Source organism: Perca flavescens, chromosome 17, assembly GCF_004354835.1.
Source record: "Perca flavescens isolate YP-PL-M2 chromosome 17, PFLA_1.0, whole genome shotgun sequence".
NCBI lineage: Eukaryota > Metazoa > Chordata > Actinopteri > Perciformes > Percidae > Perca > Perca flavescens.
In genome coordinates this window covers 15,350,820-15,378,551 of record NC_041347.1, presented here as the reverse complement: position 1 = coordinate 15,378,551, position 27,732 = coordinate 15,350,820, and the positions used below count along the sequence as shown (strand labels likewise).

General features: G+C 40.5%; 1 protein-coding gene across 7 annotated transcripts in view; it reads left to right on the top strand.

Moving 5' to 3' along the window:
- LOC114572026 (collagen alpha-1(XIX) chain) overlaps positions 1 to 27,732 on the top strand; it is a 101,569-nt gene that overhangs the window by 34,320 nt on the left and 39,517 nt on the right. For 5 of the 7 annotated variants that reach the window (XM_028603411.1, XM_028603417.1, XM_028603415.1 and 2 more), the window contains 7 exons: positions 1,939 to 2,001; positions 3,808 to 3,843; positions 6,527 to 6,556; positions 6,668 to 6,694; positions 7,226 to 7,270; positions 23,155 to 23,199; positions 24,923 to 24,958. In XM_028603411.1, the coding sequence (XP_028459212.1) occupies positions 1,939 to 2,001; positions 3,808 to 3,843; positions 6,527 to 6,556; positions 6,668 to 6,694; positions 7,226 to 7,270; positions 23,155 to 23,199; positions 24,923 to 24,958 (282 nt within the window). The remainder of the gene's footprint in view (positions 1 to 1,938; positions 2,002 to 3,807; positions 3,844 to 6,526; positions 6,557 to 6,667; positions 6,695 to 7,225; positions 7,271 to 23,154; positions 23,200 to 24,922; positions 24,959 to 27,732) is intronic. The other 2 variants (XM_028603414.1, XM_028603413.1) reach the window with 2 other exon arrangements.

Genomic DNA, 27,732 nt, shown 5'->3' with positions numbered 1-27,732 from the left:
TTTTGTGGCAGGGTGGTAGGGGAAGACTCATGAATATTCATTAGGGGACTCATCCCTGAATGACTAGTACTCGTTGCCTGCTCTGGTTGGGTTGGTTAGGTTTAGGCAAGAGGAGTGGGATTGGTTATGGTTAGGGTAAGAATGTCAGGGCGAGCCAATCAGTGATGAGTTCCCTAACATATTGTCTTGTGTCTGCAGTCTGCCGGAGAGGATGTGGCAGAGGGCAACATAAAAACCTCATATTTTTGATTTCTTTTTTTAAACCCACATAGTAATCATATGAGTAAGTCATTCTAACTTAAATATGTCAGTCCTAGGCAGAACATGTTCTTTTAGGATGCTTCAGGGCTTTATTTTAACCAATGTAAAATAACACCCACTAATTTAAGCTTAGATTTATTGAATTCCCTGTGTTTTGGATTTTTACGAGTGGTCAGTTTTTTGCAGGTCACTTTTACTGTATATAATAATTTAACTTCCCATGTCTCTGGACTGAGCCTACTTTAAAGATGAGGCTAAATTATGTCATTCTATATGGCTGGAGTGAATAATGTGTAGTAATGTAATAATAAATAATAAAATAATGTTGTTATAAGTTTGAATTTGTGCTTTACTCACAAACAGAAAGCTGTGAATGGCAACAACTGTCAGCCTTTTCTCAAAATAACAAGAGGACACCACATAATGAATGTAAAGGATGAAAATAACAACAAAACGTGTTTATATTACAAGAGGCTTTACAACACAACGAGACAAGATCTCATTACAAAAATGCTGCCGAAATTCTTACAAGATGAATCAAATACTCTTCCATAGTCGACACCACCCAAAGTTGTTTACGTCCTTGTTATCAAATGAGCTTGTGCTCTGATGCTCCTTCGTTTGTGCTACTGGTAATAACTCAGAGGAGAATTTGCTTCTAGAGCCCCTTGTGTCAGATTGCCCTAGTAAAGTAGTTAGGCTGTCAATTTAAATAAATAATCTGGCTCTCATGTACAGCTAAGAGACAGCTGCTCTATTATTGACAGTGTGCGTGGGCTGAGGGCCCGCATTAAGTGATACAATCTGATAAAATCATGACACAGTCATGTCATCTTAACTGTACCTTATAGGCAACTTGTATTAGCTGTTGTTACCATAGGTGCAATTGTTTTACACCAGTATTGTTTCTGTTCTCTGAATTGGTAGTGTGTAATTCGAGGCTTGCAGGGAGTAGGCAATGAATTAGTCACGTCTCTGGTGGAGCCAGACTTAATGTGATAAAGGTAGGTAATCATCTTCTGCAGATATATAATTCACTATTAATAGCCTTTCTAACTCTAAATTTAACCGTGACAAATTATTGTATTTCTGAATCATTTTGCAGACTTGGACCGCTCACATTCCCCATCTTTCCCGTTACCCCCCCACCTCCCTCTCCAAACCCATTTTTAAAGAGTTGCTGCGAGTGGCCCAAATGTGTCACACCTAACAAGATTCGCTGCAAATTTAGCCTGTCAATATGTGTCAAGTCTCATTCATCAGCTATCACTCTTTATCTCAGCTGTCCCTCCTCTTTCACATTTCACCACCGAGAGGCTTGACTTTGCCCCGATTTTGCAGTTCAATTCCACCCTCAGGTTCTCTGCTTCAAGGTGTAAAAGCAATGACAATCACAGTCCTTGCTAAACCTAAGTGTGACGATAGTAAAAACACTGATTGTAAATCTCTCAGCAGGCTTTTGGTACATGCAGTGTCTAATGATTGACATTACTTGCTCTTCTCTCATTGACTGGTTGTGGCAGGCATGAGAATCTCACACCTGCATGAGATACTGAGTGTCAACATAGTGACATACAGTAACACATGTTGGGTTATTTTTTTTATAACCATCTTTTAATCCGTAACTCTCACTAAAAAGAAATATACTTCAATATATTGTATATTTTTTGTTTCCAGGGTCTGAAAGGTGACCCAGGGCCAGTTGGTCCAGTTGGTCCAGTTGGTCCCAAAGGAAACAAAGTGAGTGAGTCTGCTATACAGACTGGCCCCCTGACAAAATGACACCATCATTGTTTTCTTTTTTAAAGGAAAATAGATATTTCAGGAAATCTGCGAGACTTTCATGAGCTGTAATCCCAGTCTCAATAACATGTTTGCCCATCTGTTTGAAGTGCTGCTATGATTGCTACTCCAAACATGGCCAGCTAAAGAATACTGTTATTGCCATCATAACTTAGCAAGAGCGTATTGATGGTCATATAGAGTAGCTTTTATCCAGGCTGAGAGAAAATCTTCCACTCACTATATTTGCAGAGTATTTGTATATTCATAGGGATAGCTGTTTGTAATGGACATACCCAACAAAATCTCTTTATCTTGCCCTCTCTAAACAGTTTTTATGGGACTAAAGCCTGCAGCAAAAATGTGGTTTGCATAATATTGCCTTCTTGTTTAGTGACTCCTCACAGGGTCTCTTGATTTAAAATACATTTGACATTTTGTCCCTAGTATTAGAAATCCAACAGGTATGTCCTGTGCAGTAGGCTATCATAAGCCTGGGATTTAAGACAAGCTCGAAGTGCAGCAATGGAGTTTGATGCAAAACCTTGTTCTTATCTGCAGCCCCTTTATAGCCTGTTCCCTGACATCACTGACATGAATTAGATAAACTCTTGTTGCAATGCAGAAAATATTTTTTTGAAGTTTTCTTTTCTTGTCATCCCACAGTGGGATTATTTTCCATGTATAAGATGAAATGTTTTTTCCTGTAATTAGTTGCCATATCTCCCGCTCTTTCATTTTTCCTCCCTTATTGAGGCTTTATTTGTTGTTGTTGTCTTTTGGAAGAACTCACCACATAATGGTAGGTGTAACGCTCTGTCTGCCAGCCTTGAAGTTATAATGAGGTCTGTGTGTTTCTGTGAAGACAACAGAGAATCAGAGCGTATTTTATCCTATTTTCTGGATGGGAGGGTGGGGGTGGAGGGAACGTTTGTTTGTATTGAAAGTGACAGAGGAAGGCAGATTTGGAAGCATAAAGTAATGAGTCCCTTGCATATCCCATGGCAGGCATATCTTAGCTGTGACATTCATTTAGACAACAAAATGGATATGAACTACAAACACTTTTTTTTTTTCATCCACATCTGATAAACGGGTATTGCCAGATGTAAAGTCCACTGATCTTCAACTCGGTGCTGTATAAAGTACTGTTGGGATTGTGGTGAAAAGGGGAGAGAACTGCAAAAATATTGGACAGTGATACATGAGTTTTATCTGAAAAGACAAAGGAGGCAGTAAAAAGCTTGTGAGATCATTGCTTACACTGGCTTATGCTGGCGTCAAAAGACATCTACTTCTTTCCTTATATGACTTTTCGTGACTGCCTGTATGTCACAGTCACCAAACAATGTTATCATACCTGTCCATTGTTAATACTGCAAAGCTTTTACATGATATAGTACGGCTGTGTTTATTTTAAGGCCTGTCACATTTAATAGCACCAGCCCACCTGCCAGTTGTCTGACAGTTTGAAAGTCATCAGACGGGCTTCATTTTAAGGCATACTGTAAATACCAGTTAATGGCCTTCTATAGCACATGGTGCATACTGTATATTGACATAGTACTGCTATGAATAGTAAAATCCTGACCTTCAGTTTTTATCACAAACATGATAGCTGGCCTTTAGGCTAGATCTTCAAAAGTCAAAAAATATATTGTGCTGATTTAGCTGTAGCCATTTCCATTGCACACAGAATGATAAAGATGTTATTGACTGAGTTTTTTTAATTTATTTTTTACTAATTATTATCTTATTTTGCAGGGTGATGTGGGTCTTCCTGGAGCTCGGGGGCTGCCTGTAAGTTCACACTGTTACATTTACATCTCATTATGCTATCTGTATATATAAGGACATTCAGAAGAAGTAGAAATGTCGAAATCTACTCACGCGGGTGTGACCTGAAATGGCTGGCCTGAGCTTTCTAAATACTGTATCACAGCCTTTTTGGCTGACCAGGCGCTACAGACGGTGTTAAAACATCTGGCCCACAGAGATGGAAAGTGAGGCACTCAGGTGAGCAGTCTCTGTGTCACGTTACCATCGCCTGGGAATGGGTCAAACAAGGAGCAGATTGACAGGGCTCAGTGGGCATCCTTACTCGGGCCAAAAAGGACAGGGATGAGCAGCCAGGAAGAGAAAAGTAGAGCTCCAAGCCTCAGGGTGAGGGGGAGGTTGACAGGTAGTCGCTGGCTGTATCCCACATGGGTGAGACATGCACTTATTGGTTTGGTGGCTGTCCCTGCAGACTTCTCACATTTACAGACACCCAAAAAGAACTACACCATGCTTTATGTATTTCGATCGTATAATTGGACTGGTTGTACTAGTGCTTTTTTCTGTAGTCTTGTAAAAATCGAGAGGACAGAGAACATAACCCAGAAATGTGCTCATTCCTGTGCTGTCAGAAGACAGATATGTAACAGCAACACATATAGTGAATGTGTGGACAGATGCAAACACACTTACTCTCAGTGCATTGTAGCCAGGGAGTTGACGGCTGCTGGAGCTTAAAGGTATACTGTGGGTGGTTAGCTAATTATGTACACATCATGAGGGGATCAGCCTGCTGGTTTTAATCAGCTATGGAGTGACACAAAAACTGTGTCCCACTGCTTCTGGCTTGCCCCTTTTATGTCACCAAAGTGCCTACAATACCCACAGAACACAGCCACCATCCCTTAGCTTTTCTCCAATGCTAATTTTACAAGGACAAGCTAAATAACAATCTTTCCCTGTAAAGCGAACATAGTTTTGAGCAAAAATGTCTCACATTGTGCCAGTAAATTGGCTGGTTAATGTAAGCAGAAAATGTTGGGATGAAGTTACTAAAGTAGCGTAGACTTGCTGCTGAGTGGATTTGCATTGTATTGCTCCAAGGTCAAAACTCTGTGCTCACAAGCAGTGTTGGGAACGTTACTTTAAAAAAGTAATTAGTTATAGTTACTCAGTACTTGTTCAAAAAAGTAACTGAGTTAGTAACTGAATTACTCTATAATAAAAGTAACTCGTTACCAGGGGAAAAAAATAAGTTGCTATATGTCAAAGAATTTGGATTTTTTTTTTAGCAGTTTTCACAAGTCAGTTGAAATGGGTAGAACAGACAGGTGTTTGGATTTATCCTGCACTTCAAGTATTATCTTTGTAAGAAAAGTAAACAGTTACACCATATAAACTTATATGACACATATACTTTTAACAACTGCCTGTCATACGGTTGACTTCAGCCTGTGTCATAGGTTTTTGTTGTGAGGCAGAAAGATCTAGCTTTTGCTGCTTGGAGGACTTTGCTCCGAGTCCTTCTTTGCTAGCAGATGGCGAGCTATCATCTGTGGTGGAGGTATCGCTGGTTTCGGCTTTGTAGATGCGTGTGTCGTTGTGAGATGCTTCATTAAATTAGAGTTGCTTATAACGGAACATTATGTTATGGCTCCTGAACATACTGTAATGTACACATGCACGTTCTTGCCTTTGACCACAATTAATTTGAAGTAGTGCATATCTCCACCTTGAAAATGCCAACTTTTCATGGGATTGCTCCTGACTCGCCATCTCTGCCTAATCTGTTTAGCTGTTGTGTGTGTGGCGCGTGTGCTGGCATGTGTGTAAAAACACTGGCTCTGATTGGCTACCATTAAACACGACTCTGCCTTAGCCAATCATAAACGCTTACCTCGTTATTAACCCAACTCCTCAGTAGCTGTTAGCAAGGGATGCGTTCGGATTACACAGTTTATTCAATCAATGCATAGTAACGCACCGCATTTAACGTCCAGTAACGTTAACGGCGTTGTAACGACGGGAAAAGTAATTAGTTAGATTACCCCGTTACTGAAAAAATAACGTTGTTACCTAACGCCGTTCTTTTAAACGGCGTTATTCCAAACACTGCTCACAAGGCAACAAAAGATGTACCATTGTACATGAATGACTGATGTAAGCACTGCATGAACTGAGGCATGTGTTATTTAAGGTGTCACAGGTCAGAGCTGTCACTCTTTTTTATTATATATACAGCTGCAAATATCTCAGGGCTGTCAGCCTCCTTGTTAAATTATTTTTATCTTTTGTTGTTTGTTCTTTGCATGCGGCCTCTGACTAACATGCAAGACATATGTTATAAATGTACATTTTTGCAGCTGTTTCCAAGAAACGTCAACAGCATTTGACTTTTGGATGCCAATTGAAAGAGGACACCAATTATTCGGAAAGCCGAGATGTTGTATGTGGCCTTGCGTCCATTCTGTGGCCTGGTGGATAGATAACTCTGTCTGCCCTTTCCTGACTGTGGCCAGCAGGGTGTCTGGGGAGTTGTAATAGCTATGCCATGACTTGTCTTCGGGTCATCGCAGCCAAAGATAATTACCTCCTGACCAACTGGGTTTCTTGCCTGTAACTGGCAAACATTGTTAATCTATATATATATGAATCATGTGAGTCGTGTTCTCGTACTGACTGTCACGCTTTTGATTTTGATTCCAAGGCTGACAAAGAGTGCGTCAAAGGAGATCAGGTACTTAAACAAAGTTAATATAGTTTTCACTGAAAATATGTAAGCATTCTGTCTTCTTGATTTGATGTCTTTGTTTTCTTGTAAACATAACTCTTTATTTGCTACATGCAGGGCCCTCCAGGTGACAAAGGAGAAAAGGTAACAAATTATTCATCACATTTAAGTATAATATCCCACAAGTTTTTCTCTGTCAACAAATTGCACATACTATGTGCTCAAACAATCAACTACTAGCAATTATTGAAGCACCATAAGTATATATTTTCAGAAGAACTTCTAAACAAAATCACTACTCAGAACGTACCGTGATTAACTTACTAATTGTTTCTTATCAAGATACTGTGTAGAATAATGTAATGAAGCTCTGATTAACCGAAGCTGAAAATTGCCTATTAAGGGGATCCTGGAGAAGTCATCTAGAAACTGAGCAAGAATGGAAACTGAAGCTCTGCAAACTCAGTCCTATCTATTCATGCAATTTTAACTAAGCTAATGCTGCATTTCCTATCACTGAAAATAAGCCCACTAGTTATCCACTGGTCTGCTGAAAACATGTGGCACAAACATCTGTCTGCATCAGTTTTTACAAGACGCAAGCCATAATCTCTCCCCATAATGCCACATGAATCTTGCACCCAATTCACTATGATACATGTCCTTTTCCCATAGGGATTGGCTGGGGTGCCAGGAGAACCAGGCAAAGAGGGCAAAAGGGTGAGTAAACAGAAACAGTCCACCAGTTGTGTGGCCTGGCTAGTGGTTGTACTGAGGAAAGGCCTGGGGAAAGGCCACACGGCAGCTGAGTGGCTGTTGTTGTTTTGGGGGGAGGCGAAGATGATGCGTGGCAAAGGGATTGCGCTGGGCCTACAAAGAGAGAAGGGGATGTGTGTGGGCTTGTTGTATGACAATAATGAATGGGCTTTGTGGTCAAGGGGTCACACAAACACACACACACACACACACACACTCACACTATGACTGGCAGCACACATGGTTAGGCCCCACTGGGTGACTGCAGTGGACAGTATTCACTGTCCTAAAAGGCCAGCTTGATTTGGGGTAGACAATGTCCATGACTGAATCATTGGAAACATTACACCACATGTATTTATTTGTCACCTCTGAATGTAATAACGGTGGTAAGGAATACAAGTGTTTGAATCTGTAATGTAAATCAAAAGTATGCATTTACTACTATATTTAATACTGTTAATTCAGGAGGGCCTCTCTTCAAAGCTTTGTCAAAAAAATAAAATAAAAAAATAACACACATTCTCTGTGGGACGGTTGCAAAATTCCACTTCTTTTGAGAAGTACTTGTAATTCATGGTGTTCTGACATTAGTATTGGGTAAACTGTGTAACATTATGGTGGGCTGATGACTGTTGTTGTTCCTTGACAGCACAGCTGAAAAGACAGTGTTCACAGGTAGACAGGTGAAGAGAGTGTCCTTTTGTGTCCAGTTTAATAGACTTAGTGTGAATACCTTTGCCTGGCACCATGCGACTGAGAATTCCAGTTTGTCTTACAGAGAACGATCATAAAATGGGAAGAAAACATTAGGCTAATATAAAACATATAGCAGGTTGAGCTGTAGAGCATCCATAAGTAGGTCAGGAAAATGTTCTTTTCAGATTAAGCAAGAGCCGAGATGATGCATAATACTCAAGACATCTGGACACAAGTATCTCAAGAATTCCACCCTTCAGTGTGTGTGTGTGTGTGTGTGTTTGAATACATTCAAACTCAAAACTTGTACCAATAACATTAACAATTTATGACCTATCATCGGTTGTACAATTTCTCAATGCATGAAGTAATCCATTTTCAGGGAAGGTATTCGTGGTCAACAAAAGTGAGCTCAGAGGCTGGTGCAGATGTGTTTTTGATGCTGTTGTCTCTCTACTTCATTAGTTCTGTGTTATTTCATACCTAACCTGACTTAATTAGGGATGGAGCGCCAAAGGGCCGGAGTGTCAGAGGCATCAATTATGGTGTGCACTTTTCTTGTGGAACAGTTTTATGATGAATCTTTCAATCATAATTGGTTTTGAGGAATAGAAAGTCACTCTGTTTGATGTTATGGCTTCTTGGTTTCCTATATACCCGTAATATTTCTTGCACCACAGGGCTTTAAACTAGCCATTTCAGACTTTCTGCTGTTGTTGTTGCTGAAGACAAAGTTCTATTAATACCCTGTCTTTGATAACTGGCTGACTTCATGGTGGCTGTTAATGTGCTAAGGTTTCTGCTTATTCTTAGCTCTACGAGTCACATGTGGCCTCAATGTTGTTGACCAATCTGTGTTTCTGCAGTTTGACAGCCTATTTTTACGAAGGTGGACATATATCATTGTCAGAGGCTAGCTAGTGGTCAGCTGAGACAGCAGGAGACTCTCACCCAATTAGTGACACTTGTCCACGCTTGCAACTTACTGGTTTCACTAAGAGCCGTAGCTGATCTACAAATGATGCAGAATATCTTGACATAGACTGACCACTTCACAACCTTCAAAGAATAGCTGGGAGTGGAAAGCTTTCACAAGTCCTTAGATTCAAGCCAGACCATCTCTCACACTGTCTACTTCAATTTATTGTTGAGGAAAACACAACCACTCAAAGCCATTTAGATTTACTTCAAGGAGATGTGGAGGACATTGTAGTGCGGAGAAGAGGAATGATGCCATTTGCACCGATCTATCTCTGTTTAAAAAGTTTAAAGCAACATATGCAATAGCGGATTTCAAGGGCAGTCACCCAGCCCCCTCTGTGACCCCATGTCTAACATTCACAGAATCTTGGTTTTATTTTATTACCTCGATGGATGACTAATTCAGTTTGCCAGGGTGGAGGTAAGGGCCCGACCATGTCGAGGAATTTATGGGAATGTATTTCCCCCCCTACACATTGCCATTAATAGTTATGTGAATGGCCTGGTTTTATCTATTATGGATGGCATTGACACAGAATGACAGGCAAAAAGTAGGACTTTGAAATTCAGTGGCACATTACAGCAGATCAAAAAGAAGATGGGGAGCACCAGTAACAGAACATGTCCCCCTCGCTAACTGTGGTGTGCCAAAATATTAATCAGGTGGTGATGTGCTAAGCTCTATGTGGTCATTGTATTCTGACCCTGTCCTACACAGGCCCAGGAGGCGAAAGATGTGCATGCTGAAGAGAACAACCTTGGAATGTTATAGTTTTCAGTGTAGTCATTTGTAAGCCAATTATTTGGTATGCTCATACAAACAGCTGGCATTGCAGAGAAGTGCCTTTCTGACAGTCATCGATATATAAATATGAGGGACTGTATAATAAAGGATTGTGTGCATACAAAAGTGATGTGGTATTTGATGGCAGAAAGCATAGCAAAAGTACCTAATTACGTAATTTTGCATTCTCAAAATAGGACTAAAATCTACGCTTGGTCAATGCACACTGCTTCCTGAAAGCCAAAATAAACAGGAACACCACGGCAAGCTTGGTTTATTCATGTCGTGCCAAGTCTTCCCAGCATACTCTGCTTCGGTAGTTGGCACTGTGTTGTGAGTGGGTTCAGTGCAGACATGGGTTCATCTCTGGGCAAGGCAGTAGGTTCCCGTGGATTAATAAATAATCACCTTAAGAAATCCCCCATTACAAGGTGGGTTTTGGAGTTTGAATCCATGCCTAACACCACATTAAGCCTTATTAGCTATAGAAAAAGAAGACCTTGCTAAATATAAGTCACTGACAAATGCCATGTGGATTCCCTTGGTTTGCTATGGAAGCAATGTGATGTTGCTACAAAGGATGTGTTCTCTTCTAATTAATTATGCAGTATAGATCCTCTTACTGATTTATTTACTTAAGTCGAGTTTGTTATTTAGTTATTTGGCTTAAAGAGTGAAATGGTTGGCACAGTTGGCAAATTATATGGATTGATAACTGGTGAGTTGTAGCTCAGTGATAAATATGCGGTTGTATTTTATTGTGCATAAGGTGAGATTTCTGTCATCTTTGATGCTACAAAGACTTTATCTTCAGGTACGAGGTGACATTCTCAATTGACTGCTTTCCAATTGTCTCTAGTATCTCTCTCCCTCCTGTTAAATGGCTCCTGTTTCTCATAGAAATAGTCATCTGCGTAGCTCAGCTGTGGATGTGGGTGGATGACACTGTGCCACATGAGATGCTCGCCTCATATGTCAAGGAGATAACAAAAGTCACACTGAAAATGAAAAGGCTTGGAGACAGTTGCTAGCTAGGCCACACAAGATGACCTTGTGGAGGGACAAGCCATTAAAACAGAGACTTTTAATCTGGTGAAGTGATATGGTGTGCCACACCAATACCACAGGTAAAATAATCCACCCATAGTATTTGATGGCTATTGAAAAAAACATTACAGAGTGGAGCTCGGAGATATGGCAGCACTTTGATTTCTCTAACAGGTTATTCATTCTATGTTGAATCAGCTCCCACTCTCAGGCTTTATGCTGTACACCCACCGTGGTCACTAATTACAGGGTCTGACAGATTATCAGTTATTTATTTCCAAGTCATTGTTCTTAAATCTATTGTTCACTTTTGAATTATAGTTACTAGAATGTAGAGTTTATTCTAATGTTTTTCACAGAGTTGAAAGTACAATATAGCTCTATGTAACATGCAGGCGCAAAAGGTTCCTCTAAAAGTGTCTTTAATGCCTTTGTATCATTTGAATGTAGACATGCACCAGTATGGAGCCTTATATCAGTGTGCTTTATGTTTTCCCCACAAGCACATATCAGTAAGCCATGAGATCCTTAAGCCGCAAGTCGAATGAAACCAGAGAACAACTTTGGTGTAAGCATGATGTTCACTTGTTGAAGACAGTTTCTCAGTAAAGAGATTATGCTCTAGTTATATGGCAGATATGTCTATTTGTAAAATAATACAAGTCTACATCTCAAAACCTCAACTGCTGTCACATCACATTCGTCAGTTGTCATCACTTCAGATCATTTGATAGCACAGTCCCAGATCAATGCACGTCAGTAATTGTAGTGCAGACACACTTTCGGTTCTTCACTTGTGTCAAAGAAAATTTGAAACAGTGTAACGAACATCAACAACAGCTGCCTGGGCACTTTAAAGTGGCATGGATACAATCTGTCAAAAAAGTAAAAAAGATTGCCTGTCTTGTCTTTGCTTGGCAACTGGACTGGTCCACATTTGCAAAGAAGAGGTAATTGCTGTCTGTTGGAAGTGATAGTGGTGTTTACATTTCCCGTTCAAGCCCTTTGCTGAATGACTGAGACAGCTGTCTATAAGTCCTGACCAAAGGCACAGGCATATTTTTCTCCATATTCTTTGCTCCTTCACACTTGTGCTAGCACATGTCTCAAAGGTCATCTTTTTACTGAATGCTTAAACTAGTTGTTGAATGGCCTCTTCCATACTAGGGAACAATTATATAATATTTCACTTATGCCATTATTATCTCCTACCAAACTGTTGGTCATTTTCTCTCAGCACAACCATGTTTAAATATGTACGTGTGAGGACAATATTGCCATGGAGCAAGGAATCCTTTTAACAGGGCACCCATATCCTACTGGTACTCTCTACTGGATGGCATAATGCAGGACAAAACATTACTGTCATATTAGATACAATAGCATTCATCTTCTTGAAAACTAAATGTATCTATCATTTCACAGTAAATAGCTTTTGTCATTTAACCTAATTTGGTATGAAAAAGTATGCCATTCTCTGAAAACCAAATGCATGCTCTAACTGGAATTTAGATGCCTCTCCTCTACAGGGCTGAGAAAATGTTTGTTTTTTTAGATAATTGAGCTACCATAGTATATATAATATTCATATTATATCTGATGGACTTGGCTCAGGTTCATTTGGATCAGTGTGTGTGTCTGTAGAGACCAAAGCAGGCAGTGACAGTGATAGGGAAGGAGTTATGGTTCGGCGTGTGGGGACTGGGACATTTGGCAGCGGTTTCCTGCTCCATAGGTGGAGGCAGACATGAACAGTGATGCAACTGTAACAGACTGTTGACCTCTACCAGAGCACCCGCAGGGCGAGATTATTAAGTAACGAGTCCCTGGTGAGAATACCAGCCTTCCTGCCAGAAGATCTCCACGGGAGGCTGCTGATTTGGGTGATACACTAAATGCATGAAATTACAGCAGCTATTTGACTGGAGCCATGCTTCTTGTTGTCCTGCTCAGTACACAGCTATAATGATATGGTAAATTCAATTATTCCAAATGCCTTTAGTCAGGTTTGATCTGATGCCACTGATCTGTTTAAAATACTTTCACATTGATATATTTTACATTCAAGATAAACAAATTATAAATCACGGCTAAAAGTAAATGTTCTGTACATTTAATTGAGGCTACTTTTTTACTTTGACGCAGTTGGCTTATCTTTAGTCATTTTGTGGTAAATTGCAGAAAGCAATTTAAGAATAGTTAAAAACTGTAGTGAAATACAGTATATCCCATATGTACACATTCACATTTATGTCTGTTGAATTCAGTGTAACTCAATTAACATATACTACTGCGTACGCACACATAGCACCTATAAAGCAATGGTATATTTAACCATTGCAACACAATTGATGACCATATTGATGGTCTGTGTCTTTAAAGCAGTGTTTAAATACAGTGGCGTGATGAACATATGTAGTTACAGTTTTGGCCTGACCTGTTCTCAATGGCAAGAGTAACACAGAGAGAAGAATTTACAGGTCTGCAGGGCTCACAGCTGAGATTTTATGGCAAGATTTACACCCTGTGCGATTTTACAAGCAGGGGGAGGATTCGTTAACCCCTTGTTAAACAAAATGGATTAGGTTATTCTTCTCTCTGTCCAAATTCATGTTGAGGAAATCCAGAGAGCCACGTTTCTGACACCTGTATTACACCAGGAGGTAGCACATTTGCCCAGTGCACAAGGCAATTAATCTTGTCAATGTCAAGTGCATTGGGACGGAGGATGGAACAAAGATTTGACCTGATTGGGTATGAAAAGGTCTTACATGTAGGCCCAGTTGGGATAGAGGAGTGTTACAGGGGGAAGCGTTTGGCACATGCAAGGACAGATGCACAGAGCTTTGATTTATCTGTCTGACTCTCATCTTTCCCAGAGCGCCCCGGTATGGCTACATCCATGGGTGTCCAGAATAAACACACATTAATTGGCCAATTAATTACAGGGACGAATAAAGGGGGCAAGACTTTGAGAGGGCCACTTTGATCGCAGATTGTTCATTAGCTTTAATAGTCACCGCGTGTATATGTTGTGTGTGTGTGTGTGTGTGTGTGTGTGTGTGTGTGTGTGTGTGTGTGTGTGTGTGTGTGTGTGTGTGTGTGTGTGTGTGTGTGTGTGTGTGTGTGTGTGTGTGTGTGTGTGTGTCTGTGTGTAAGCTGATGTGTGTATTTATACATGTAAAAGCTGATGTTCAACAGGGTAATGTAGGTCAATACATCCTCTGAGCATTATATAGGCTTGCTATAGTTGGCCAGGGCACGGCCCTCATTCATACATCTACAACCTCGCCACTTTCTCAGGAGACAGAGTTATACCACACAACAGGGACACTGCGAGCAATATACGTGTCCTTGCTGCTCGAGTGTCAGAATTCATCAGGGCATGGCATCCTCTTGGCCTGTGTCTTATACCTTGCCAACATTTTCAAATGTTGTGTCAATGTCTGCCAGGTCATAGCAACACTAATGGAGTGTCGTGTGTCAGGAAGGGTCTGCTGAACTGAATTCTCACAACTCATTGAGGTATGTCAGTGGACAAGAGGTGACTGGCCCCTGTGACTGTTCTAGATACTGCGGCCCACACCACGGCTTCAGTCATCCAAACAATGGGATTTCTTTGGCTCCAAACAGTCTAGTAATATACAAAGATACTCTCCTGGCTTTTTAAGGAGGAGACAGCGTTTGAGAAATGCTTTGAACGTAAATACCTTTTAAAAGAGCATTTTGGATCCATGATGCTTGGATTGAAGCATGCCCCGAGTAAGCTCTGTCACTGTCTGCTGTTTCCTCGGCCAAGGGGGAGGGAGGAGAGCTCAGAGTGCAGGGGGGCTGGACAGGCAGGAGATGTAGCCCTGAACACTGCAGAACACAGAGGCGTGGTAGTGGGAGGCTGCATCAACTGCTACAGTCTGCCATCCATATTTTGATTCTTCACACTCTCATTCTGCCCGCAACCAATTTAGATACATTCATCTGTGTCCACTTAAATGGCATGCCAGGGAGCAGCGCATTTACAGTGGCCTGATATTGTACAGATGGTTGTGTGTGGGACCTTAGTGTAATCTGTTATGTGTGGTGAGTGATATGAAGCACAAGACTCGCCCAGGGCTACAGTACCCAGAGTAAGCCCCCTGTGGATCTTTGCACAGTGTATTCTCTCTCTGACCTCAAATATTTGGTTTGTAAAATGAACCAGGCTTTATTCAAAGTAGATTTTCAGCCTCTCCTATTCACTTGTTGGATAATGCATTAATGAAACACTCAGTATCTGTAAACATAGGATGGGAGCAATCTGCTCCGGATGAATAATACAGCCAAAAGTCCAGATGAGACTGTGAAATTTCTAAGAGCCAAGACTAATAACAGCATCCATTAGGAGATGAGAACATTCAAGAGGCTATGCCGGCCTAGTGAGGAGCCAATGCAATAGGCACCCAGCTCGCATGGAAACACTGCAGAGACACAGCTGATAGGTGGGGATTGAGCTCATAGTATAATATAGATTTATCATTTTCACCACATAAAAATGCAAATTCAGATAGTATCGTCAGCCCTCTTTCCTCTCCTTAGGAGTTGTTAAAATCAATGAGCTCTTAAAACTCATCCGTGAAGACGTCGTAGAGACGTGGCTGTTGTAAAGAGCTGTTGTGAGGCTCCCTCGGGATTGCCTTGGCTTAGTTTTCCACAGACATCCACTGTCTGCATTTCCTGTGTTTGCCTTTGGCTCTGTGTTTGCATACTGTGTGGCAGTGAGGAGTTTGGTGTTTGCTGAAGTAGCTCTATAATGGGTTTTTTACCCAATTATGTGCTGCGTTCTATGACTGGGTACCCTTGTAACACCACCTGTGTCCCTTTGTATTGTGTGGCAGTTGAAAAGAGCAATAAAATGAAAATATTTTGAAAATTATTGTCCCCCTCTTTCGCTCTCATACAGCTTCTTGCTCTCGTCTATTTCCTTCTTCTCTCATCGTTGTAAGCCCTCTTCATAAAAAAAGATCCTTTATGGTATTCAGTGCCTAATTGCCAGACTGCCTAATTAGGAATGTTACCCAACACACATCATACATTCATGCATTGAGGACATCTATCCTCTCTCATAGAGAGTGTACAGTCTCCTCATTGGCTCTGTCCCCTACCGTGTACAAAATTTGTGATGAAGCTAGTTTGCCATCTAGTGGCACAAGTACAAATCACCATTTAGTCACATGGGCTCTACGAATGAGTCTCTGTGAGGAAAGCCTTCATGGAAAGCTTTAGCCAAAAGACTATAGGTGCAATCTTGGCCAGCTGAGCTGTGTCTTAAGTCGGCTGCAGTGTCAGCCATCTCTTTATACGTCCCTGAATATTTAGATGGCTGCAAGTTAAAGAGAGCATTGTGTGCCAGTCAGAATGGTGAAAAATGCTAAGCTGCATTTGAGCCCCTGCCAGGCAGCTGTCGGCTTTGCCGTTCTCTTCCTGCCCCGGCCGCTCCTCTTAACCCTCAGTAAACAACTGGAACAAATCCTATTTTATTGAGGCTTTTACCAAGTGCAAGGGATCTCTGCAAGCTTCAGTGCCCAGGCTTTTTTTTTTAGCTTGTGCAGTGTCCTAAGATGGCATCCAGCGAGGACAGTCACAAGTAGGGAATTTGCACTGTCTGTCTCTAATTGGATCCTTAATCAGAAGCAGGTGAGACAGCTGTCTCGGAAGTGTGTTTTTTGACATTTCAAGAAGGTCTTATAATCAATATCTACCTCAGAAGCGTTAATGGCTGATGTGACAGTGAAAAGGGCTTTGGTGAGAATTCTGTCAACTGCAGCATATCGAGCCTTACAGTTGGTGTGAATTCAATGAATATTTGTCCGGTTCTCCAACTGATACTTAGCTTGATATTTTGAAGCTAACGCCCAGAAGCAGCTGTAGTGTATGTGTGAGAAAATATTACAGTATGCATGTAGACAAAGCTGAGTATGTGCCTAGATAGTTAGAGAGTTATTATCTTATAAAATAGAGAAATAGACACATCATTACAAGTTAACTGTAGATTTTCACAAACAAAAAAAAAACTACTTTCCCTTTTAAGAAACTGTGACGCTGGACTGTATGTAATGTTTATATTCATTTGCAACATATTACTTAATAATTAGACACATACTGTAGTTGAGATAAACATGTGAAAGGTTTAAGAGGAATCTTGGTATTTTAGATATCCTTGTGCATACTTAATGCCGGGTTGTTTTTGATTTTTTTTTTTATGGTTCATTGTGCAAATGTTTAAATGAATAATCAGAAAATATTTGCAAAGGGGAGAGGATGACATTTCAGAATTAATTACAGAATAAATTAGCTTTTGCTGGCAGTCTGAGTAATTGTCTGTATCTTTTCTGAATCTGGATACAATACGTGTTCCTTAGAGACTCTAGGTTTGACCGATGGAATGAGGGAATCAAGTACATCTGGTTGTAATGTTTCCTTCTTTTTTTTTCATCATTCACAGGCCGGGGGCAGAGAAGCATTTTCACTTGGGAATAAATATTGTGACAGGCTGTGTTGTGGCAAACTTTCTCTTTCTTGTGTCTGTGTGTGCATGCATTGTGTGTACATTTGTCTGTCTGTGTTTTTGTCTTTTTTGAGTGTAACAACTTTACACAAGTTCACACTTTTGGATGTCCGTGTCCATTTTTTGGATGGTCCAAATAATCCTTTGAACACTGGTGTTGAAGGGTGATGTTTTTGTCTTTGTCCCATCGCTGTACTGCTAAAGGGCACCTTGTGACAGAGATAACAGAAAACTTCATACCATTTGTTCTGTGACTTGTTAAAAGACATGAGGATATTATGAGGGTGTATCATCTTCACTGTTTTGTACTAATTTGCTTTCCCAGCAAATACAGCTGCTCATAAGCTACATAGTCACTTCCAGTTAAACGCAGTACAGCAGTTCAGTTAGACAAAAGGCTCAGGTGGCCTGAGCACATGTCCCCAGAGGGAGACAGGAATCAGCTCAAGCAGAAAGAGTGGCATGTGAGTTTTTTCAGGCTGGAAAAGGTCATCTCTCCCATGAGCCACAGAACGTTGTCGCAGAACAACTTGGCTTTGGTAACGTCAGGTAGTTTCCCCTTCAGGACATACAACTTCTGTGTCGCATTTGAAACAGGCAGAAGAAAATCAGTATACCAAAGATTTCTGTTCAAGGTGTCTTGCGTGTAACATTTGGTTAAAAGTGAATTAGATGAATAAGTGATTACAATATGTACAATATGTGACTTAGCGGGAAAAGCCATTTTCTCCTAAACTTCAAGGTCTAAACCCCTACTAAAATTGTCATACTGTGGCTCCTGCAACACAACTAATTGGAAGTAAAAGAACAGAATTGATTTATAATTTAGTAGAGGATGAATGGAAATAAGAAAAAGGCATAGTCACTTTTAGAAGTTATCTTTTTTTTCACATAGAAAGACAAATTAGCAAAAATCAAACATTAAATATATTGTGTTTGAAATAAGATTAAACCTGGAATGTTAACATTAGTTCAAATTGATTTACCCTCTGATAGCTGTCCCTGCATATAAAAGAAAAAAACATCATCTCTCTGTGCTGTGTGTCAGGTTGGAGTTTGGTCCTCTGTGGTGATCATTTCAGAAGGCTACCTGCAGCTTATCTACTGACCTCTCTTGACAGGGGCATTTGTCAGGTGGATTATGTGGCTTTTTGATGGTATATCTGCTTTATTGCTAAACATGTGGCACATTTTGGCCTCTCCGTTTTGCGCCACTGTGTTATCCCAGTATGGGTAGTCAGACAGGCATATGAAAACATGTTGACATTTGGGATAAGGATTATGGAGTCATCATAAATGAGTGCCTTTGCTGTGTGTCACTGTCACTGTTGACTTTGCTCTCAGATTGGGGCTTGTGTTGCAGGACTGAGCCTGGCCCCATGTCTGTGCTTTCCTTTTACACTTTACAACTCATAGCAGAGCTGAAGCCAGTCGAGGCTGGGATCCATGTGGATTAAGTCGGGAGTTGAAAATACGCTGTCAATCTACTGAGGCCTCCTTCTTACCTCAGCTCTAACATGTACTCACTCTTGCTTTACTAGCACCATTATTGAATTAGTAGTTAATGTGGAGTGCGTTTCACACTTCTGTTATATGGTTTGAAGGTTTTTAGAGTGGAACAGATAAGTAGTGCTGGTGAATATATGTTTGGTCTTGCCAGCCAATCTTTCATTTACTCAAGAAGCCGGTTCATCTTTAACTCTGACTCTCTCTTTTCCTCTCCTCCACAATCCTTTTATCTTTCACCACCTCCTTCCCTCCCTCTCATCCCTCATTTCCTTCCTTGCCTTCCTCTATCTCTCCCTCCCTCTAATCTTCTGCAATGACCTGAAGGAGGGCTTCACACTGCAGCGCTCAAATAATAATCAACCACTAGGATGTTGTCAAATTTATAGGACACTGAGCGTTGCATAGCAACAGAGATTGCCAGGGTGATCCAACAGGCGCTGGAAGTTGGGTGAGGGAGAAACAGGGCGAGTGACAGGAGACAGGAGAAGGAAGGAGAGATGACGAGCAAAGCAGGAGACAGTAGAGAGGGATGAGATGAGACGATGAGAGTAGAGTTATGATATTATACACAAAGGGAGAGATAAATGAGAGATTGAGAAACCGAAAAGGACATGAGAAACTTAAGGTTGGCTTAGCTGAAAGGAAAGATTCACAGACCCTGCTGGCTGGTTTTGTAAGCTTGCCACTCTGTTCAGTACAATTTAAAATTATTATCATGGTGACATATTGTACTATGGCATTAGGGCACACATAGGTGATGTTAAGTTTAAAAATGACTTGATTATGGCAGTAGAATAGTCAGATAATAGTCATTTTAATGATGATCCAAGTCCAGCTGTAGACGTTCTTTTGCTCTCCCTAAAATCCTTGTACACCAACAAAAACACTTTTGTTGGCACACATTTCTCATGTTTTTCACATCCTATATTTCTTTCTTTTTTCATTTTTGAAGTCAAAATCCCCAGTTTCAGTTTCCTGTTCATCCTTGTTGCCTAGAGACTGCTTTGGACTGCAGTTTACCTCTGACACTTACTTCTGGTGTTGTGTCTGCCTCCTTCACCGAGAAAACAGTGAACAAAAAAAACAACAATAGGCAAAACTTCCGTGATCACGCGCACCCCCACCCCCCCTCCACACAGTTGCTATTAGCCAATGAGGACATGGAGGATTAAAAAAAACATGATGGACTCTTCACAAGAGTTATTATCTTCACTTCACAGCTTCTGCGTGCTCAAGTCAACGGACTACACTATTTCCTAACATAGCCACACTGACCAATACAGAGAGAGTTGTTTGGAGCTAATAGGCTTAATTAGCTTTGTATCAACTCATTTGGCAATGGCTTGAATGTAAGGGACGTTCAATAATATAAAATAGTTGTGCACTACAGATTTAAACACTGTATATTATTCAGGAAAGCGTGATTAACTGTTGTAAAAGCTGAATATATGATAGAATGTTTTTTCCCTGATAGTTCTACAATGAATGTAAATGTTGAGAGTGTTAACACTCTCCACCTATACACATGGATATACAATTACTGGTACTAAAGTTTTTTAGCTTGTGCCCAGAAGCATTTCTTGTTCTCTGCAATGTCAACACACCAACAAACAGTTTAAAGCAACTGAAGAAAGAAATCTCTAACCTGACTAAACGTGATTATGAAATGACCTGAATTCCAGATGTCAGAGTATCCCTGTAGTTTCACTTTTACAAAAGTCTAGGAGGTCCAAACATGACATTTAGAATTTATCAAATCATTGAAATGTCAGGATTTAACTTAAAACCCTGAGTTTCTACTCTGAAAACACTTCACACAGTTGTACTAAAGGCTGTACTTGGGCACTACGGCGGTTGCTGGCATCTTGATTATCTCAGTGTTGCAGAGCCAGTACGTCCCTTCACAGGCAGTTATCTGGCTGTGTCACTGGCAGGTGTTTCAGTTTGGAGAGTCAAATAAGTGCAAACGGTGATGACAGCTGTGCCCTGGACTAATTATTTCTTGTCACTGTGCACAGATTTGTTGGGGATGGCGTGCTAACCAATGTCAGTCAAACCACAAGGTCACCTGTAGTAGTCTTTTAAATGGATTGCTTTATAGTGGAAATGATTGTCTGAGCTGTTGGGGTTTATGAATATTAAATTAATATTTTATCAAAGAAGAAAAAAACCGGACATGGACTTCCAACATCGACACCCCCAACCAAGTTTATCTACACTCAGCTACACATAGCTATGCTGTGTGAATATTTTATATGTAATTAAGGCAGTCATTAAATAATAAAATATTTTAGTATTTCCTATTGTGAGCACAATATATGAAAGAATTGCATTTATTTAAACATTAGAACATCTTTCCCAAATGGGGGTTTCACATGTGGAAATAAAATCAGAAGCAAAATCAAATTATGAAGAACCAATGTACAACTTGTAGGTAACTGCAAGTAAGCTTCAGGCCTAAAATTGATAATATGGCGTCGTCATTTAGTTTATCTTTATTCGTTGAAAACTGAGATATTTGTTTGTTTTGATGATAATATGCAAATACATGGACATAAAATTAGTATGCACTTTGGTGTTAAAAGAGGTTTAAGGGCAAATGTGGAGAAATCATTTTGAAAACTGCATAATTCATGACCTGCTTGGAATAATAGCATATGATATATTCATTAGCTGAATTACTTATCTTTGTAATCTGCTTTTATTGTCGAGTTCAGGGGAGAAAGGGCAGCAAAGGGGGACGATGATGGAGCAAAAGTCTGAACTTTTTGCAAACGTAGCAATGATTCAGCGTCAGCCTATTGTCAATGAAAAAGAACAAAATAATAACACCAATCACCCTCACCAAAACACTGTCTTTGTTTGTGAGAAACCACTCATTCATGCTCACATTAAAGCAGATGTAGCCTCAAAGCTACATTAACACAGATGATCAAAAGGCACTGGCCAAGCAAGCCTTTGTTTATAACATCAAAAAAGCATCAACAGAGGAAAGTGTGCAATTCCCAAAAGGAGGCACACACTGGTTCCACTGTGTCATCATTTAGGTTAATATTTACTGTACTACACCTTGGCTTCTCCTGTTTTCATTAGTCTTTAATCCCTGAAATGCAGTACAAACAGAGAAACACACACAGCATGTAAGCATGAGTGCACATGTAAATAGATGATTAAAAGCCGTTGCTCTCAGTGAAGTTCCTTCCTTAATTTGACCCAGTTAATCAAAGTCTGCATACATAGAGTGTGAGAAGGAAAGATTTGTGGGCGTTGCTTTGTAGTTCTTTCAGCAGCCAGTGATCCTTCCTTCTCTACAGATCTACACCACCACTAACTTGGTGGAGGAGAGAAGTATTTTTTTTGTGTCACCCACCATACTGACACAGAGAAAGATACACTGTTTCAACATAGCAATTGTGTCAGATGATGAAACTCCTATTAGAAAGAGGTAATCATGTGTAGCTGTAAAACAGATATCTGCATTGTCTCATACTTCTGCCGTTGATTACACTGCTGCACAGTGAATTGATATTGGCCAGAGTATTACCGTTTTCTAATTGAGTTGATTTTACATCTGTCTTGTGTGTGTGTGTGTGTGTGTGTGTGTGTGTGTGTGTGTGTGTGTGTGTGTGTGTGTGTGTGTGTGTGTGTGTGTGTGTGAAAGCCAGCTAATTCCAGGCACTCTTTATAACACAGAGTCAGTGATGCTCTGCCAGTTTATAGGATAGCTGTAAGGATATCCACAGAGCTTTATCCTCTTTTCTCACAAGGACATAAACCCTCTTGATGTAAATTATACCAACTTTGGTTTGGTTTGGATAGCATTACATCTCATTAAGATGTCAGCTTTTCAAGATTTGCAGACTTTCAAGCATGAAGGCCTTTTGCAATTCACAAAATGTCAAAAAACAACAAAAAAAACAGCCTTAAAGCAAGCAAAAATGGTTAAAAACAGTTGCTTCCTTCTGACCTCGTTTTGCAATGCTGGACAGCACTAGCTGGCTTGGCCTGTTTGCTGCTGTATCTGCTCCTTGGGTTGATTGATGCACCGAGGGACTCACACAGCTGGAAAGGAGGTAGTAAACCAGAGGAGGGAACAAAGTCTACGGGGCCACACAGGGTGCAGCAATTAAGCTGTTTTCTTGTTGTTAATTAAAAGCAAATTAGAGACTGCGACAGGAGTTGCTGTCGAGCCTTAATTGCTGGCAGCACGTATGCCCAGCCACACCTGTTGTAGCATCTTCACTCACTCATCTTTTTTTTTTTTTTTTCTTCTTGTGTCTTTCTTAGGGACGGAGAGGAAAGACTGGGGAGCCTGGACTCAGAGGCCTGCCTGTATGTGATATACAGTAACACACACACACACACACACACACACACACACACACACACACACACACACACACACACACACACACACACACACACACAAGGAATAAATTACCTGCTATACATGTCTGGAGTGATTTCATTGACCAAATGACGAACCCTGAAAGCTTAGCTCTGACAGTACGATACAGCAGCATTTTGAACAGTATTTATTTAATGTTTATTTGTATAGGGACAAGTATGTGGCATAAACAAAAGCCACACAGCACAGCATTTATAGCCTAGTCTAATTTGTAATGCCCATCCCTAGTACGTTATTTTCTTGTTTTTCTACTATTCTAAATCAATATCAATTTAACTTTATTTGACCAAGAATGTCTTCTTTAAGTTGAGACCTGGCTACAATTGGACACATTACAAAAGTTTCAAAGTCATCATAATTATAAAAGCATATTAAAGCAAACAGTCAATCAGCACAACAGACATGCAATACAAAGTCCATCTTAAATAGAGCAATTACACTCTTCATGGTGAAACATCTCTGTAGACTGCATTAATTCCGTGCTTAGGCTGTATTGATCTGTTCAAAATCATCTCCCATACCACCATACTGCTGCAAGCGGGCTATATTATTAGCAGAAAACCACAAGCCGTATATTAAGGTAGCTCTTGAGAATGCTTGTATTGATGAGCAGGACAAGTCTGCCTATAAGGCCCATTGACTCCTTGAATTATGGTGTTGTCCTCAGGCGTCCAAACCAATCCCAGACACTGTTTGTGTGTTTGTGTAGTGACCCACACAGCAAAGGGCAGAAACACCACGATGTGTTAAAGAAGACAGCCTGTCAGATTCTTAACTGCTCTGATGTCAGGACAAACAGGAGTGTTTAGGCATCATGTAACTTTGGGTGTCCAATTATTTTCATGCACTATCGCCTTGATTACTCATTCAATCAGGACATAGGGTTTGTCTTACTTTATTTCACACAGAAATCCAAAAAGATTCTGTTCTGCTTCTATCACCGTTATGCTCAATAGGTTCAATTATCTTAGAATAATTGAGCCACTCACTGTTAAACCTCTCCCGCATGACTCAATGTATCCACTGCCTCCTTAATAACTCATAAAATTGTAGGATACAAAGTCGTAGGACAAAAGAAAGACAGAATGGAGAAGGTGTGACATTTCTAAATGGCAATGTCCTGATGATACCCTTAGCATGTGCCAGCTTTGCCTCCATCCCCTGGTATTGACATTTATGAGTCACCTGTTTTGCTGAGGTAGATCTCAGGGACAAATCATCTATTCAAAACACACACCAGGGCATCTCTCTCTCTTGTCCATTGGCAGCACGACAGTGGGAGGGGGCAGCGGTTATTTTTCAAAGTCAAATTAGCATTGCACGACAACAGGAGAGTTTGTGAAAGGCATGAAACAAAGGCCACAATCAAAGATAATCTATAGACTGCTGCGGGCCAGCCACGTCTTTTATGAGTGCTAACAGTAGTGCAAAGGTTAGAAAATAATACAACAGGCCTTCGCTGTAAATCTGAATATGTTTTTAAGTAAACCTGCCAGTTTAAACAAAAGCTAGGAAAGGCTTAGGATGGTTAAAGTGATTAAAAAGTGGTACTGTTCATGAGTGTTCATTTAAACATCTTTTTGTGACATGAAATCCTTTTATCCTTTATTTGTGTGAAAAAGATTGTCCCATTGCTTGTAATTGTAGGGTCCCCCAGGAACTCCGGAAGGAGCAAGTGTCAAGGTATCACTCAAAACATTGTTCATCACAAAACAAAGTACTAACATGTGGCATTTAAAGTAGATTTGAGCTGTCTCCCCATTTTATAAACCGTTAATTACCTGCAATCCCAGCAAGGGTGAATTGTAAGATGACTGAGCAGCGTTCATCATAGCAGTCCTCCAAATAGGCGAGGAGTTTAATCATCTGCACTGTGTTGTCTGTATAAAGACTCACCGTGCCGTAGAAGCCAGCCAAGACAAGTCAGACGTATGTGTGACCAGACCTCATTGTCACTGACTGACATTTTTTGTGTTTGCAGTCAGGAACGGATGTCCTTCGTCGGAAATGGCACCTTTCAGTCAATTGTAGCCTATCTATCTATCTACTGTGCAAGTTAAATAGCTGTTCCCACCCTGCGCCTCCTGCAGCGCAGCACAGCGTGACTCAGTGTTTGCACTCCAAACAGACAGATGGCCATTACATACAGTGCTTTTGCAAAAAAAGGGTCTGCAATCATTTTCATGAAGCCCAGGGGTGCTGTAGCTCACCAGAGGCACATGAGATATGTGGTGTAAAAAACTCACAAACATGGACCTCTACCTAGCCTCCTACTCTTTTTGTTGCTACCTGCTTCCTTCACAAACCCAACCCCCCTTCAGCCCCCACCCACCAGGCCTCCAGTGGCCCACTTGTGATCATGCTGAGAGTGAAAGCTATTGTGTAGTGGACAACCTCCTGACCGCAGCTGTTCATTTGATGTATAGGTGCGTCGTTTACTGGTGTGTCAGCTCAGGCCACAGAATTCCTCCTGCTCCCTCTGCCCAGAGGAAGGAGACGTGTCAGCCAACCTTGAAAAACAAAGTTGTCTGTATGAGGACACACTTATTATACCTCAAAACAAATGGGATTACAGTAGAGTATACTTAGGTGAAGGCACAATGGATAGTGGTTTCATTTGGATGAAAAATACCATAGTTATACCATGCCCTTGTAAATCAAGCTTAAGAACAAAATGACAAACAGAGGTTACCTTGATTAGGTTTTCTTAGCTTTTTCTGTAATTGGCTACTGAGTTGCAGCTTTATTATGTCACTTGAATTGGTCTCGTATCATAAAACAAAGCCGTAAAACACAAACCTTGACGTGGCATAAAGGAAAATGGCTCTGAGATTGTGGGTTTTGCATCATATTTGCTATTGCTACTTCACTTTCATACTGTATGTCTTTTGTTAAATAAATGACTGATGAGTTTGAACACAGAAAAGGAAAAGACACATAAAGCTAATTCCATGTAACATTTGTTGCTGTAACACACAACTTTCAATTGATTTCAGAATGATGAAAGGTAGAGTAACACCTGCAGGAGAACAAAGCTACTCATTTGAGATTAGATTAAAGGTGGCATTATGATTAAATAATATGATTAACCGTTCTTTCTAAGAATGCCAACTCATGCTGATGTTATGTAGAAACACACCACAAAGAATGCTTACATTAATTGTGCATACCAGCCTTGCCCTTGCCATGAATCAGTCATGCCCTCACATTATGGAACGATCTTCCCTTTGTCTTTATAAATTCATGCTTACTGTGGATGACAAGAAAACTCTCTTGTCCAAGAGAATCACTTTACATTTCAATCTGTTAAAATGAAACGAACGCATAGCGGTGCATTTAAAGGAGTTTCCCCAATCCAGCATGATAAGCGGGAGAAGCTAAACCAGCTCACCTCAGAGAGCAATGGAAAGTAAGTTTCCAGTAGCAGTAATAATTGAGCAGCATCAGAGATTCTCCGTGGCCGTCCTTGTGCATTTTTTAGCTTGGACAAAACAGATGCAAGTTAGACTAAACTGCAGCCCGTGTAACATCTGGTGTGAGCCGAGCCTGCTCTCACTCACTCAGCAGAGTGTGAATGTTTTAAAGTAAGAAAACAAAAGGTCTGTGCCGTGCATGATTTGCACATTCACATGAATCACATCTCCATAACTGTGTCTCCCACTGACAGTCTCAAACGGCTCTGACAGAACACTGCAGATATTGATGGAGAGGCAGAGAGGGATGCAGACTGGCTTAATTACAGTTTGATGACTCGAGGTGACTAAAAGTCAGCATATCACCCACAGGCTTCTGCAGGTGTACCAGGTCCCCGTCCTAAACACGCTGGGCTTTGTCATTGTGTAAATACAGTTATAATCAGGATAAATACTGGCCGTGCTGCAGTTAATCTCATTTGAAAGGTTTATTAACTTGTTACACACCCCTCTGCCAATACATTGACTTTGAATGATGTTCCTTGGAGATCTAACAATGATAGCGATAATATTTTGCAATGAGTCCAAGCAAGAATACAGTGCACAACATTTTTACAGCAAGTGACATTACAGGCTAATACTAACTTTCCACCCGATGGGATTTACATTGAGTCATTACTCAGTGAGAGACCATTTTCTGTGTACAATACAGCATGTCTTTTACAGTTACTGTAAGACAGATACTGTGTTGTGAGCTACCTTTGTTAGGAAACGGTCCTCTGACTGATAGCACGCCAACAGTGATATAGTTGATAAGATTATTGTAAGATTATATTGGTCATGAGTTCCCAATGTGGTTGATAAAGCTGAACAGAATTCAATTAGTACTCAAAGTCAATTTTACCACCAGTCTGTCCTCCCCACCTAAAATATTAATAGAACAATGCATCTGTTCATACATCGCAGCAGTGCGCTGACTTAATAACAGCTCATAATTTGGACGAGGAAACAGTGACTATATCTCATTAAATGAATGGCATCACT